We start from the raw sequence: 16,221 nt of genomic DNA on the forward strand, positions 1-16,221 counted from the left end.
TTGAATATCTAACGAGATCAGAAACCGATGCAAGGTTTCTACGTTGATGACGCTATTGATGGATGATGACCGGATAATAAGGAAAGTCGACAAATGGGTGAGGTGAGGTGAAGGGTGGGTGGTTGATTGTGATTGTGATTGTTGTGTAAGAAGCAAGGAGCTGAGACTACCAATGAAGGTGTGCAGGTTGGCTGCGGAGCGTCGACTTGCTTGGAAAAAAGGGGGATATCCCGTCTGTCGGTTTGTAGTTGAATGATTGATCAACGTGTACGCGGGGTAGACCGTGCGTATGAGTTGAACGATAAACGACTATAACGGATAGAGAGGGATGGAGTTGTGCTGTTGAGTTGTAGAGAAAGAAAGAAAAAGGAAAGAAGAAAGGGAGGTGGCGATGAACAAAGGAATATATCTATTAATCAGCCAGAGAGTAACGACAAAAGATTAAGGTTGAATTGACTGGGTTGAGTCGGCCACTCGGTGATGAAAAGTGAGCACTTACGTCTACCTCTCTACTCTATCACTTGACTACGATGTGACAGGTTTTCCTTTTCTATGGCTGAGGGAGGGGGATACCGTTTTCTCCTGTTTTCTTCTAAATGACCTTTTCTCTGTTCAACGACACGTTGTTGCGATGCCGAAGTGATGGGTATAAGGTCAAGTTTGGAGTAAGAAGAGGAAGAAGTCAACAAGTAAGTGATGGATGAGTGATGAATCGGCAGAGATAGAGTGTGTTCAGTTAAGAATGACTCTACTCTATGTACCGTTTTATTGAAAGTGAGTTGAGGAGAAGGTAGGGAAGGAAGAAGGGGAGTTGTATTGTATGGAATGAATGACCTGCCAGCATGCATGATTGCGCGTGCAACCTGCTCTCTCTCCCTGCCATACGCATACTCTAGGCATTCGTCATACAAAACTAAACTCAGCCAAATCGACAAAGAATCGAAAAATTGATTATCCTTTTATATGGTATATCGCCGAAACACCGCAGCGTGGCGCGTTTATAACATTACTTAGACAGTGAAGTATGACGCGTTCCTATCAGCTAGCTGCTAAAGATGCTTGTCCACCGATCATCCTTCATCGTGTGTCCATCATGTCCAAGGGTTTTTCATTGCTATATGACGTATCGGCGTCATGTAGAGCAGTGGAAGCTACGATGATGGTGATAGTACCTGCAAAAGCGGGGAAGCCACCAATATGACCTTTGACGAGATCGTCGATCAGCCACCCCAAGCCTGACATCTCCTCGTAGAGGCTATATGGGATCATCACCGGCGCAAGCCCTCGTCCTTCACGTTGGCAAGACCAACAATACCAAAGCTGCGATCGTTACCCTGACATAAGTCCAACCCTATACTTATACTGACTGATCGGTCTAAAACCGACTTACTTTCGTGCCCGATATAACGACTTCCCATCCCGTGAGCTCGTGACATGCGCATCTTCCGCGATCCCATGGTAAATGCATTTGGACACGTTGAAAGTGACGATGCAAACGATGACCTTCCATATGACAAAGCGGAGTATCTACTGTATCGCTGTCTCTCGATGGGTCTCAAGGTGGGTGTCTTCCCTTAAACCTGACTAACCAAGCGGTCCATCGAGCTATCTCTACACCCTCCAATCCTTACGATCCCATCTCCCAGCCGATACCCACCCACAAGCTGCTAGCTGAACAAGCCGTCCACCTATGCTCCTCTCTTACAAGCTGGACATGGCGGATCACCTAAACGATAGATTGGTCCATCTCCCGGATGAAGGCGAGTCTTGAGTGCTCGGTCCAGCCTTGTCACGAAAATCCTGGATTTCTGCTCTGCCTTTGTGAGGGATGCAGGTGTTACACTGCGAGGAGGACGTGGCTTGGTGAGCCGGGGAGAAAGGGTTGGTGCGTATCCAGAATGTCTGATCATCGTTAGGCCTCTTGCTATGACTGGTTCCGCCCGTTGGGAATGTGGGGACAGGCATAGATGCTTGGACAATCGGTGTCGGATTTGGAGGTTTATCCCTATCCCTAGAACATGCTGCATTTCCTTCCTACTCAACCAAGCGACACTTCTCGACGTCCCATGAGGTTGCACAGCTCTGGTTATACCATTCTCACCCAAGAACGAACATCCTTCTCCGACTGAGCATCTCTTCCCTCGTTATACCCAAAACCTGGGCCATATCACCGAGATGAAGATGCAGCAGCGCAATACCACTTGCATCTATCGGCCATACAGTCAGTATTCATTTCCCTTCATATCTGGAGACAGTGGGCTGGCACGGGGTATGGATACACCGACGTGTGTGTTCAGCCTGGATATGTGAACATGCCTGTTGATCCTTTCTGTTGGGTGTCTGATCCACATCCTTCTTTGAAGATACGTTGAGGTCTTCTGCATTTGGAGAGGAAGGTCGGAACGGGTTAAGGATATATCGAGAAGCGCGCATGGTTTCTCTGATCATGTAGGATCTACCAGATCGAGATTATAATCGAGGAGGAAGGAGAGGCGGATGAAGGGAGATCCATCCGCAAGTCTCCATTGTGGATACCACATAACGAATCCAATTGGCTCACTACGGATATCAAAGAGGAGAAGAACCAAGACATTGAGTCGACACTGAATGAGTGGTTTGTTTTGTCGCACGATCGACAGGGCGCATGCAGTCAAAGCCCACCATTAGTCGGTGTACTCAGGGGGTGAAATATGCAGAATTTACTGGAATCACCGAATATGACGTTAGAGCTGTGGACTGAATTGCGTAATTAATGTACATACCTCGACTCAAGGAGGGAGTATGTTCCATTGTGTATGGTACATGTACAGCACATGCTGATTTGAGAAAGGGGGTCGAAAGGAAATGTCGACGGGAGTTGTACAAGGCCCGCGTCTTTGTGGTCGGTGTCTGGCACAAGTTCCGTACTTCCTCAGCAATGGGATGTGAGGCAAGTTTTCAGAAAAGGAGCACTCAATCGACGGTGGATCAAGCGAGGATGATCCTAACGTGATGAAATGAGATAATCCGATGAACTTGGGAGAAAGGGCTGGGATCCAGGCAGCTATAGGCTATAGACGGATCAACCACAGGTTAAAACATACATATTTGACAAGCTAAACGAGGGATGATTCTTACTCAGAGCCTAGAGAAAGTGCAAAGGGAACAATAAAGAAAATTGTACAGGAGCAGTATGGGAATTCGCTTTTTGCTGGATTCGCAGGCGATCCTCTGTAAATCAGGTACGCATCGAACCCTGGTAAACCCTTTTTCACCCTTTTCGTTGCTATAGTACCGGCTTAAACCCATCATATACATCATTCAAACATGCCGGGGGTATTCAGGATTAACCGATTATGAACAAAAATGAAAAGGACAAAAGAACATGAAACGTAGGGGGTTTCATCCTCTCATCATCCATCCTTGTCTTGTCCTTGCAGTATAGGGATAGGATGGAGATGAGAGGATATTCACGTGTAATACTATAATCATCATTGATCATTGTACAATACGAGCATCTTGTATCTTGTTTCAAGAAATTTTACACATTACTGTTATTGTTGTTCTGTTCTTCAATTGTATTTTTAACGCAACCGACTTGAACAGACATAAACCCATAAAGAGCACAAGCTATCCTGACGATGGGGTATCAATTCGACAAACGAGCACTGTTGTAGGATCATATCATACACGGGCATCACTCATCACTCGTCAATCACCACGACGATCAGTGCGTATCGATACGATACACACAACACGCAGCAAAGGAACTCTCTCCTTGAAGTTGAGGTTTTATTAGAAAGGAGAGGTACAAAGGAACCATCAATCAGGACCCCACTCTTGTTATACCACCTTTGGACACCATCTTGACATACTCGGATTGGACCTCCGTGAGTTTGATTCTACCTGATTGGATATATATTGGATATACCTGTGTAATCGCAACATTACAACATTGGATGGCGATTGATTGCTGAAATCCTTGCACACAGTGTACAGGGAAAATACCCTCTTTGTTCAGCGATAAGAGTCATCCGAGTGGGGGGATTCCGCAGAAGGTCATTTGGGTTACCTAGACTTCGAGGTTTCGTTTCGTTAAATCCTATCCCTCTCGTCTCTAGCCAGAAGTGAGTTATATCGCTTCACTACCTCCTCACGTCGCACCATTTCTACTCTATCCCCTCAAACAACCCCATGAAACCCGGTAGTATCATAAAATTTCACTGACTACTCCACCTTTAGTCAAACGCAGAGACCACCCAACCTCACTCCTTATAACGCTTTGACCAGTCCAAAGTCTGTTTCACCCCGAATCCCATCTCATCTCTACTATCCCCTCCTCTTTCGAGCATATCAAACGCAACACACAAGGTGTCTCATCCTTCCTCGTCTTATTCCCGCTGTTCATCAAAGTGACTTTGACCTCGAGGTAGAGGATCCACCATCAAACATTCCAAACACACACACACACACACTAGCAGAATTCAAAACAAACAAACTACCTGTCCCCTTTTCCCGCCCCCAGAAAACACGACTTTCCTCCTTACAACACTTCATTCCCACTCCAACGAAAATACGAACCTCTTATCAACCCGGATCACCATCTACTCATTCTCATCATCATATCGACTGTATAATATACACATCAAAGACTTATAAATACAGTATCACATCTTTCTAGCTCCCCTCTTAGCTAGCTATCGTGTCCTGTCGGTAAATCGTCATATATCAACCTTGCCACCCTTACACAAGCTGACTCCACTCCAAACGGCCTACAATGTCGAGCTCATCCAACTCCCATTTGATGAAGACCACCAAGAGGGGTCGACCGTTTGTCAAGGTAAGTCAACGGATCGTTTATCTGACCTCAAGAGGAGTTTAGCTGACCAAGAGCCGTAGGACACTCATGACCTCTTCTGCACATTGGTGGTATCCCTAGAATTTGAAACACATAGAAATTTCTTCAAATCATACCCCAACAGTTTTACGACGTGAGTCCACTCACCATGCGGAGGAGATATATGGTCTTTAAGCTGACCTGTTCCCCTTATCGTCACATAGCGATGACGCATGCTCCAACCTCTCCTCACTCAAATTCTCCCAATCGCAACGTGCGGCCGACCCAAAGGATCCAACACGAATCATCACAACAACCACGACCACGACCTTTTCCATGTCCAGGGAAATGGCCAAAGCGATATGTCAACATTTCATGGATTCCCACCTGATCGAAAATGCCACCGACCTCGATACAGTCTCCTTCAAGGAACGTGGTATATACATGTTGACTGCAAAGGGTCTACACATATTGGAACGCTTCGTAACTAAGAATGGTATTTCCGCCGATCACCTGATCAAGATCTTCGCTACTCAACCCATCTGTATGAAACTTCTACATCTCGAGAGACGATCCGTCGACGATGAGATTATCATTACTCGAGGAGTGATTGAAGTTCTATTTAGGAGGTTCGCAGGGAAGGAACCGAATCTTACGAAGATGTCGGATGATGAGATTCAGGCGCACAGGAATTCAAGATTCTATATGAAATCTCCTCCTCTACCCCCCGGAGAGATTTTCGAGCGATCCGACGGGATGATAGTGAGGAAGATATCGAATTCGAATTTGAAGAATGTCTCTGGAACAACCTCGGACGACTATCATTTTCCTGCCCAGATGGCTATTGATTGGGTACTGGATTATACGTCTGCAACTGGGACGGACGAGGCTGCCGAGATACTAGGTCAATTCGTTAGGTATGGGTTCATCACGCTGGTCAGTGATAAAGGAAAAGCAAAGGAGGGTAGTTTGGTCGTTACTGTTAGACATGGTGGGGCAGGTGGTGGTGCTGGTGCGGTAATGGTGGGCTCCATCTCCTACACTCAAGATTCTGTCAGATGTATGCAGCTTTTGCTGACACACGTTGATTCTCTTACTTAGCAAGAAGCAGAGTTCCGTGCTACCGAAAAAGCAATCTACAAATTCACCAAAGAAGGTATCCTCGTCGCTAAATGGTTTGATTCGTCCAAACCCCATTCCAACCCGCACGCCTCAAGCTCTAAACCCAACCTTCACGCTCAGGATTCAAGCAGTTCATTAAATCACAGCAATAGCAATACCAAGGGTAGATCATCCAGTGAAACTCCATCTTCAAGTCAGATACAAAGGCGGAACTCGATGTCCGACAGGCTACGTGCGGATTTCGACATTTCCGGTGTACCTGGCGGAGATAATCATGTGAAGGACTCGCATACCGCTAGACTAAAACAAATATTAGAAGAACCTGCTCTGCGAAGTTTGTTCAGGGAGTTTCTGAGAGCCAACTTCTGCGAAGAAAATTTGAGTTTCTGGTTGGACGTGCAGGATTTCAAGAGACGATTTCAGACTACCTCTTCGGCCATTGCTACGCCCGGGTCGGCGAAGAATAGTAAAACCACTGGACATGCTGCTATGGAGAAACACCAGCAGGATCTGATAGCTATGGCGTTTGTCATCTACAATAGTGAGTGAGAGTATTATTCACGATCGTCATTGTTTTGATCAGTGTTCGAGGTTTCATGGGAATGGTAGACGCTGACGTTGTGCACGTTTCAGCCTACCTCGCACCCGCCTCACCCTGTGAATTGAACATCGATCATACCCTCCGAGCAGAGTTGATTGGATACATGAACCAAATAACGGCGGACAAAGATGCGGGCGTCAAGGGACGTATAGAACCTGGTATTGGAAATACGTTACATGCTAGTCAACTGCAAACTATGGTAAAGCTGTACGAACGGATACAAGTCTACATTTTCAGGTTGATGGCTACTGATTCGGTACCTAAAGTGAGCTTTGCCTCTCTGTGTGTTCAATTTCAACTGAAGTGGACTTGTACGCTGATGTATTGTTTGTTTCTTTCACTTTTAGTTCTGCAAAACTGAACGTGTAAGCGATTTCCCATTTAACTATAATCCCTCAACGTCAACTTTGAACTTGAACATCGATTCAAACTTTACCCCCAAACCTGTCATCCTAAGTAACAGAGCGAATCAAGCAAGACTTCAAGCTGACAATATTGATAATCTCTCTTCTGCCGCCTTGATCCGATTCCTAAACGATAATACCGATACTTCCAAACGATCTACACCTCCCACGACAAATGGTTCAAATCGATCATCATTCGTTTCGCTCTTATAATGCCCCATCCCTTCATCCTTCTTTCGTTATGTTCTCCTTGGGATTATGTTTCTTCGGCGATCGTACAACACAACCTACAGTTCCTCAACCTCATGTCAACGTTCTTCGAGTGGACCGAGAAAGGCGAACCTACCAATCCCGCCAGTCCCAACCAGCTAACGGGGTTGGAAGGTAAAGCCGGAGGATTATCGATAGATTCCAAGAGGGCTATGGCGTTGACAGTGGAGGATCATCAGCCTTCGCCTACCAGGGCTTATCTGACTATATCCCAGGTGAGTGCCATGCTCCCCTTTCCTTGCTCGGTCGTAGAATTAAATGAATGAGGTTGCTAATTCTGCTTTGTACGCGACTGTCAGGCCGCGAATGAGAAACAAGCTGCGATGATGAAAGCACAGCAGGGCGGTCATTGATGATCTTGCATCTTGGTACGCCTTGAGTCAGCGACATACCATATCATTCGAGCGGGTTCATCGGATTGGTGTATCGCATAATACATATTGTACTGTAACATTGTTATTGCTCATATATACATATATACTCTCCTTTAATGCTACGCCATGTTAATGCTCACGATCTGAAAATGATTGTTTTCTTCCGTTGATATTCGCTACTTGTGTGCATCAGAGACTGTCCAGCGTAACAAGTCGAAATCATATTATACAATGACGATGCTGGTGCAGTACGTGCATACAGAGAAACCAAAGAGGAGCAGAATGCATCACGGGGAAAGAAAAGCCGCTCAAGACAATCATACATGGCATCAAGTTTCATAATTAGGTCTATAACATCAACCTTAATCACTAAACGCATCACTCCCCATAAGTATATTCCACCTCATCCACAGCCCCACCTTCCCTCTCCTCCAGATCCCTCGTATTCGACTTAATAGGCATAGGACCCCTCGTATCCATCTCATCGTCATCGTCAAACACGTTGTCTCCCAGGCCTAGGATCACTTCATGCGGTTTACCAGGTATGACTGGACGTAAAGGCGAGCCACCTCCAGAGGAAGAACGGCGTCTTTCGGCGGGGGAACGAGGTAAGAGAGCTAGTGTAGGGGACATGTGCTATTATCGGTTCAGACATATCAGCATTGTCGTCTCTAGAGGGATCCCACATGGTTGTACTAGATCTAGTGGTTAGAAGGATGTTACACCTACCTCCCAGGTGTTCTCCCCCGCACCTGATTTCCTTCGTACCCTACCACCACCGATCGAAAGGTTCCTCTCTTTATCACCCTCACCCTCATCTTCTTCCTGTTGCTCCTCCTGATCCTGACTTTGGTCCTTGGCAATATCAAAACTCGCTCCCCCCAATCTAGCTTCCTCCCCAAGCTCACCAACACTAACCACACTCTCCGAATCGCTAATCTCCTCATCCGCCCTATCGCCCCCCGTTCCGGATCGCATAATCTCGGTTAACCTATTCCAAGCTCTATCGTCCCTATCTGCCGCATGTGGGCCAACTACATCTTCCTCAGTAGGAGCTGGAGCGTTCGGATGGGATAATCCAAATTCATCCCATACCTCATTGGCATGTTCCATGATATCCCCTCCGAACACTTCACCAAGGACATCTTCGTACTCGTGTAACCAGAACTCGATCATGCCATCTGGGTTGTATGGCAGTTCCGCACCACTACTCGTTAGACTCTTACGAGGAGGGAAGACATCTGATTCTCCCGTGGAAGCTGTTCTGGGATGAGGTGCTCCGTGAGGTACATGGCCGTGGGCGTGGGCATGATGCAATGCTGGATCTTCAAGTGTTACTGCTGAGGTCGAGTTGGATCGTTTGTGCGATGGTTCAGGGGACGGTAGGGATGCGAGGTGAGCGGGAAAATGACGTTTGTTGTAAAATTGCACGAGAGATCGGAGGGCATATTCTTGTGGCTGTCAGGTGAAACAGACATGTTAATACCTGGCGTGTCAGTTTTGTTTGAAGCGAACCTACCAGAGCATCCTCCAGCTCATTGTCCTGATCTGTACCCGCCAACCAGTCATCTCGCAATTCAGGCCGACAGTTGAGGTAGATTGACGTTATGACCTTCATGTTGGCTGAGATTACTTAGGTCAGCAATGCACTCAACAAGCTCACAGGTATCGTTCCGACTTACTTTGCCTCCACTTCCTTCCACACCAAGGCATCTGACTCTTGATCAACTTTAATATCTGCAATTGCAACATCGGATGATTCACTTTCAACATCCTTTTCAGTATTTGCTATGTAAGGTGCTCACTTGATCAGCCCTCTCCTTAGTATGACCTTGATGAGCATACACTTACCGAGCTCTTGTACGTCGTCAACATATACGTCCTATGACTCCTATGTTTCGTAATCTTCTGCAATATCTTCAAGAAATTGATAGTGGAGAAGAAATTTCTCCAAGAATAATCACTTATCAGTTCGATTTCTCCATCAGAAGCTCCTGGTACATTGCTTGGTAGAGTGTCCGCATTCGATGCTAGAGGTGGAGAATGCTTGCTCGGCTGACGTAGGAGTAAATCATCCTCTAGGGAAGGTGGGGATTTCGAGCAATTCAAATAACAGTATCGGAAGAAGCTGTAGACAGACGAGGATCTTAGCTAACTCAAGGACGATTTTCATGTGCTGTTGACGTGAGGCTTACTTCAAGTCTTCTACTTCATGTTTTGTCTGCACAATATTCAACAGGTCGGTCAAGCCGAACATCTTCAGAACCAGCAAAGCGCAGTTAGAGTCGAACAATAGTTGAGCAAAGTAGTGGAATTTCAGGATATCTAGGTGGATCGGAATTGGGTAAGCAATGGCCGGGGCCCACGATGAGAACCACTCACGAGAGGCCTTGAACCACTTCAACAGCAGCAAGAGGATAGCTGATACAGCCTTCGAAGTGATCTCACGATGTCGAGCGATATCGATCTCTTCCTTTGTAGGAGGCGGTACGTTCTCTGCAGCAGCTGTGGTGTAGAGCGCCGTGTTAGCATCCAGATAGTAGGGCCACATGTTTAACGGATTAGCCCTGGAAACTCACGAGGCACTTCCTGAGTCGGCGAAGTAACTCCTTGAGGGATCCCGTTCGCAGCCAAATTGGCACCTGTCGCTCCCGGACTGGTGACTGTTGCCAACAGCAATTTCAAGAGCACGATCACACAGCTCTGCTGTATTGGCAGTGTGTTTTTCTATGAAGACCAAACACAACATTCAGCTTTAATTTATCAGGCGAGTAGCTCAGATGTGACATAGCGGAACTCACATATATAATTTCAACACGGTGTAACCTCCTCGCAGCAGCTCTCTTCTCTCTCGCCAATCTTGCACCTTCCTTATTACCCTGATTGATAGCGTCCATCTCCTCTTCTTCGTATCTCCATTCCCTCCTCATAGCTTCCTCACTCTCCTCATCCTCATCTTCATCCCATTTACTAGGTGTGAACCCTATCAACCCACTCCTCCCCAATCCTCTTTCTTCGCGCATACACTCCTCTCTAGCTTGCCATAATTGATATAACCCCAATGATATGTACTCATGCCGATGATACAATTTGTCGGCCTCCGAAATCGCGAATGGTACCAGATTTGCAGGAGCTATAGCTGATGTACGAGAATAAGGGAATACGAATGGACGTGTGGGGTCGGTCTGATACTGTTGTTTCTTTGGTTTAGGGGACGGTGGAGGTGAAGGTGCTGGTGTGCCTGGCAATGGTGCTGAGGTCGGTGGGATGCAGTTATTCTGCTGACGAGGTTGGGATATAGGGATTTCGGTGGAATGATAATTTGGTCGAGCGGGGAGTGGCTTAATTCCTTCAGCTAATTTATCGTTCGATACGCCCGCGACCAATGATGGCGCAGGAGCAAAAGTAGGATATTTCACAGCTGTATCACGTCGCCAGGTTGATATGTCGACGGGTGTGGCTTTGGTAAAGTCTTCATACAAACGCATGTTGTCAGTGTTCTTAGCCCTTTGATGGGGCGATACGAATATATCTATTCGACTCACTCTTGTTCTCTGTTGGTAGTCCAGCTAGTTCCCGGCTCAGCGCTCTGGCTTTACTGACCTCCTTCATACCTCCAAGACATGCCAAAAGAGTCTTCCATAGCAGCAACAACACCTTCTTTACTGGATAGCCCTTTGGTAATCTGTCTTTCAGCGAAGCGACCATCTGAAATAGGACCAGTGGTAATGGTGGAGACATGGCCACTATAGTGGTATGAGTAAGCAGACCGATCGCAGGGCTTCAGATCTCGACTCGACAACTCACTCAGCTCATCACCGAAAGCCTCATCTGTCCTAAACACCTCCACGATGAAGTATAACATCCCCAGCAGATCCATGAGTTCAGCGCTTCGATCGTCATACGGATCTACCTGAGCTGGTACTGTCCCAGGTGGCGCGCTCGCTGATTGCGGTTTGTCGTCTCTGTAAATAGCGAACCGTCCATTAACATCAGCCTTGCTGTGCTGTCGATACAACACAGCCCACTCACGCTGAAGCAGTATATTTCCTAGCAGCATCCCTCAATCCGACAACGATTGTGGCTATCCCGTCTACAGCTCTTATAGCTTTGGCATTCTCGATGACCCAATGAAGTTGCATCTCAGGTGAGGTCGTTTCAGCGAAAACACCTAATACAGCGATTGCATTAGCTGATATCCGCGGATTGCCGATGTTTTACAGCCAGGTTCACTTACCTTGTAATAGATACAGTAGCCTGCCTTGAGCAGTGCGCCTGGTATCGTGGACAGGGCTCTCAAGGTACTCCAACTGTAGCTCAATGTATTCTCTTCGCTTGGGTAAGGGAGCTTCCGTCCAATCTGACGACATAGACAGGTGTCAGCTGAAGGGGATGGCAATTTGAGCACGTTGTCCTGCACTTACCACCATCAAAAGACCCCTTGAACTTCTCAGGCTGTTTTGCTATATGAGCCATCTCTACATATGGGTAAAACTCCTGCAACTCATTCATGAGCGTATCCGTATCGTCGTATCGGTAACTGAATAACTGAGTCTGCGAATTGGTACGATGAGCTTTAGCGTTGGACTCAATCTGAGCTTCAATGAACTTAGAATAGCTCACTTTCTGCTTTTTCTCCATGGCAGCCGTATGAGCCTTCAGCTGTCCCAAAGTGATACTATCCTGTCCGGTAGGTGCTCCTCCAACATTATCTTCGAACCCATCTCGTTTTAACGGTAGCATTGCAGGTGCCCTAGGTCGAGTCAAAATAGGAGGAGCAGGTTGAGCAGTGCCTCGAGCCTGATTGGGGCCTTGTCCCACTCCTCTTACTACTCCTGCTGCTTGAGGTGGACCTTGAGGCTGACCTTGACCTTGTCCGACATTGCCTTCGCCCGGAGCCTGCTGCTGGGATGGCGCATTCCGGCGCATCATGTCGAACATCCCTCCAAAGACTGGTCGGTTGTTGGTCATTGAAATAAGATGTAGCCGCTAGAGCGACCAGTCTGATCTGACTGCTCGTGCTGTTTTGAAGAGGTGACCTGAGTGTTTGATTTTATCGATATGCAGTTGCTCGTCATCATCAACATTGCATTGTTCATCATCATCCCATTCACTTTCAGATGTCATTCAACGATTCAACCAAAACGCGGGGTAACAAGCGAGTAGTCCACGTGGGTTTGATCCCGTCCACGCCTCGCCTGCAGCTCATCTTGAAGAATGTCACCTCTCTCTCTCTCCCTCTGCTCAAATTCCACAATTGCTTTCTCATCTTTTGCTCTCATTCAACACCAGCTCACATCCCCAACAATAGAGCAACATGGCAAGCACAATCCTTCCCCTCGAGCTTGTCGATAGGTGTATTGGATCACCTATATGGGTGCTCATGAAGAATGAGAGGGAGTTTACGGGGACATTGATGGGTTTCGATGATTATGTTAGTGAGTATCGACATTTCTCGTGTCATATCAGTTTGCAAGTTGGTCGATCCCAGGAAGCTGATGATTATGTGATTTGATAGATATGGTGCTGAAAGATGTCAAGGAGTAGTGAGTGATACTCTCGGCCTGTCTTGACACATAACCCTAGTCGGGGATCCGCTTTTGTACCTACCTTCTGAAGAACACACTTCGTCTTCCTCTGCATGAGTCCAGGTGCTAATGTTGCTGATACAGCGAGGTCACACCTGAAGGAATCACCGAGACAGAGCTGGGTCAGACATTGTTGAATGGAAACAACATAGCAATGGTAAGCGGGCTGCTTCCTCGAACGAGATACTTTAACTCATGATCCTCGATCTGTCAGCTCATACCAGGTGGAAGAGGCCCCAAAGCGTAGTCGTAGTGATAGATCGAAGAGATAACAAAGCTGGATATATCCCCAATGTAACAGTAGATACCCCCATGTCTCGCTCTGTTCAACGGAGAAACCGACATAACGAGTCGTTCCCGTCACTGCAACACAAACGAGGATAAACGCTCGTATCAGCAGCAAGAATTCATGGATCATATCAAACCCTCAAAATTGAAAAGAATGCTCATGGGGCCATTCCAGCACAACCGAATGATGCTGTATATCTGTTACATGGTATCACTGACCTATCAAAATACAAATACAACTAACATGCTATTGAAGAGTCCACAGACAAGCGGATAGAAAAAGCGATTATAACAGCTATATCGAAACAATTTCAACCAAATACTCAATGTATAATTAGGTAGCAATCCCCAGAGCACTGAAACCCAAAACCACCTCATCCTCCTCCGCATCCAAATCCTGACCGACAATCTGCACATGATCCACCACTCTCGACCTGGTATCGTGGACCATGACTGGACCGCCCCTTCTAGCAGCCTTCAAAGCTTTGATCCGATTAATCGTCTGATCTCTCTCCATCTGCCAGTCATCCACCTCAGTCCCCGCTGTAGGAGCGTTGACGCCAAAGAAAGAGTGTCGATGTACCGGAGGAGGCGGTAATCCAGGTTCATAGTGTATGAATTCCAATCTCACGCCCGCCTCTTCACAGATATCCCTGATGGGCTTATGTGATCTGGTGGTCGTCATTCGATGCGTGTAGATACAGTTCAGAGTCCCATCGAAGATGAATTCACCGCCTAATTGAGTGAAGTGACCTGGGTTTCGCAATGGCATCCTTGTGGCACGTTTGACAGTTTGGACGGTGGATTCCATGGCTGATTGGACAAGGTAATCCCCTTTGTGCTCTTCGTCACCTCCATTCCCTGTTTGACGGGTCAGGCCGAGAGATCGGTAGAGTGCCAGGGTAGGGTCGGTGTACATTTTGAATGGACATCGGAATGATTTGTCTAATTGAGCAAACAAGATCAGCTAATCTGCAACACGGTAGTTGTTGATGTAAAAACTGAAGATTACTCACTCCTGTATCCATCTAACATCTTATCAGACCCATTACCGATGATGATCAGATCTACATTGGCTTCTTCCAGCGCATCGAGGCTCACTTCAGCGAGGATCGAGTTCATATATTGCGCGCAGAGTGGACAGTACCCTACAAGTTTGATACCAATCGAATCAGCCACTGACCATGCCCGCGTACCATAGAAAAAGAGGGACTTACAGTGTCTTATGAAGATAACTATAGTCCTCCTGTTCCTGACGAGATCACCGAACCTGACTTTCTTCCCCCGCTCATCAATAACTTCCAATAAACTAGCCTCAAATAGCATTTTCTGCGTCGGCGCTCTATCTTCGTCGAAGGCTGCCTTCTCCTGCTCAACCCTCTCTTTCTTCTCTTTTGAGGTTTCTTTGTGTTTCTTCTCCTTTATCTTCTTACCGGAAGAGGATAGAGAATCCTCTAATTTCACCTCATCGAACAGCGACCAAGTTTCGCACGAGGCACTTCCACATCGTTCCCTCGCTCGTCTCCTCCGGGATGACGAGCCAGTAGCACTGGTGGCGTATGAGTCTGTGGAATCTATCGAACCTCCTCGGAGTTTACTGGGTTGATATTTGGGTGTGAGGAGGATATCCGATCGAGAGGAGGACGATTTGGATGATTTGAGGAATCCCATGTTGTTATTGTTATTGTTCGATGTTGATGATGAAGAAGAGGAATGGTGAGATACCATGGAAGAGGATGCTGGATATGGGAATGGTTCAGCGCCGATTGAAGCCTTTCGAGTCTTTATGTTGTGATCGACGTTGGTACCGTATTTCTGGGAGTGGGATGACGATCGATTGACCATTGCCATTGCCGATACCGATGATTGTGGAGTATCTACATCCAAGACATATGGTCTTGATTTGCTGGAACCAGATGAGACAGGCACAGGTAGTTGGATTGTCTTAGACATTGGGGAAATTTCCTCTTCCATACACAATTCAAAATCCGCGGACAGTCTATTGAATGCGTGGCCGTTGCTGTTGATAGTTGGAGGCGAAGTGCGGGCGAGGTTCTCGAGGGATTCCGTCCAGGCTGGTGGAAGTTTTCTCGATAATCTCCTTTCGGAAGTGCTAGCACCGGTGGAGATACTCTGCGATCTTGATGGTGTGTGTAAATGGGACAGAGCCGGAGAAGAGTGGGTGCTGAGCGATTGCGAGCGGGGGATGAATGGTGACGAAGATGGGATTGGGGAATTTTCTAAATCCATCTTGAATGCAAACTTCTTTTAAAGTTTCTCGATATGTGGTAAGAAAGAAAGACCGAATTTGGTATACACTGTAGTAACTTTGGCAGTGGAAGGAATGTACAGGGGATGGGATGTAACGGGAACGATATCGGGAGCTGGTAAGAACTTTACTTTCACGATTATATATATAGTAGGCAGAAGTGGTCGAACGGATCAAGGAATTAGATAGGGAAAGGATGGATTTTTGTTTCACATGTTCATAATATATAGATCGTTCCTCGTCTAACTGTTCTGTACTGTGTCCTCAGAGTGCATGCAGAGGGCGCCAGAGGTGAATAACCAGGATAGCAACTGCGGGCAAGTGACATTTAGATCAGGGCCGAGTTACCACTATTTTAATGAATGGTAAATTTAGGATCTCTCGATGCCTATTCATCTCTCCGACCGTTTCAACCTCGTCCACCTATACAGATAAATATCATATCGGACTGAACATGAAGATCTCGTCATCGTACCTGTACGTCCTGCC

General features: G+C 46.8%; 5 protein-coding genes across 5 annotated transcripts; 2 read left to right on the forward strand and 3 right to left on the reverse strand.

Annotated features, from left to right (window-relative positions):
• Positions 1–1,722: 1,722 nt before the first annotated feature.
• Positions 1,723–2,433, reverse strand: I302_105684 (uncharacterized protein; the record flags this gene model as incomplete). The annotated part of the gene is made up of 3 exons (XM_019191433.1): positions 1,723–2,011; positions 2,102–2,207; positions 2,286–2,433. The coding sequence occupies 3 exons, from the start codon at positions 2,431–2,433 to the stop codon at positions 1,723–1,725; spliced, it is 543 nt and encodes a 180-aa protein (XP_019046063.1).
• Positions 2,434–4,756: 2,323 nt separating this feature from the next.
• On the forward strand, positions 4,757–7,566 carry I302_105685 (uncharacterized protein; the record flags this gene model as incomplete). Its single annotated transcript, XM_019191434.2, has 8 exons — positions 4,757–4,819; positions 4,879–4,970; positions 5,041–5,839; positions 5,918–6,479; positions 6,572–6,804; positions 6,887–6,904; positions 7,237–7,428; positions 7,513–7,566. 8 exons carry the CDS (start codon positions 4,757–4,759, stop codon positions 7,564–7,566), a joined length of 2,013 nt encoding a protein of 670 aa, XP_019046064.2.
• Positions 7,567–7,965: 399 nt separating this feature from the next.
• I302_105686 (uncharacterized protein) lies at positions 7,966–12,558 on the reverse strand (the record flags this gene model as incomplete). Its single annotated transcript, XM_019191436.1, has 15 exons — positions 7,966–8,223; positions 8,317–9,045; positions 9,107–9,210; positions 9,270–9,375; positions 9,439–9,715; positions 9,783–9,912; positions 9,970–10,092; positions 10,167–10,314; positions 10,389–11,059; positions 11,133–11,333; positions 11,395–11,552; positions 11,620–11,758; positions 11,825–11,947; positions 12,012–12,141; positions 12,211–12,558. 15 exons carry the CDS (start codon positions 12,556–12,558, stop codon positions 7,966–7,968), a joined length of 3,645 nt encoding a protein of 1,214 aa, XP_019046066.1.
• A 346-nt stretch (positions 12,559–12,904) lies between these two features.
• Positions 12,905–13,422, forward strand: I302_105687 (uncharacterized protein; the record flags this gene model as incomplete). Its single annotated transcript, XM_019191437.2, has 4 exons — positions 12,905–13,025; positions 13,106–13,133; positions 13,260–13,332; positions 13,390–13,422. The coding sequence occupies 4 exons, from the start codon at positions 12,905–12,907 to the stop codon at positions 13,420–13,422; spliced, it is 255 nt and encodes an 84-aa protein (XP_019046067.2).
• Positions 13,423–13,797: 375 nt separating this feature from the next.
• On the reverse strand, positions 13,798–15,713 carry I302_105688 (uncharacterized protein; the record flags this gene model as incomplete). The annotated part of the gene is made up of 3 exons (XM_019191438.1): positions 13,798–14,408; positions 14,480–14,611; positions 14,681–15,713. The coding sequence occupies 3 exons, from the start codon at positions 15,711–15,713 to the stop codon at positions 13,798–13,800; spliced, it is 1,776 nt and encodes a 591-aa protein (XP_019046068.1).
• Positions 15,714–16,221: the final 508 nt, after the last annotated feature.

This window comes from Kwoniella bestiolae, chromosome 4 (assembly GCF_000512585.2).
Source record: "Kwoniella bestiolae CBS 10118 chromosome 4, complete sequence".
In the NCBI taxonomy this organism is placed as follows: Eukaryota; Fungi; Basidiomycota; class Tremellomycetes; order Tremellales; family Cryptococcaceae; genus Kwoniella; species Kwoniella bestiolae.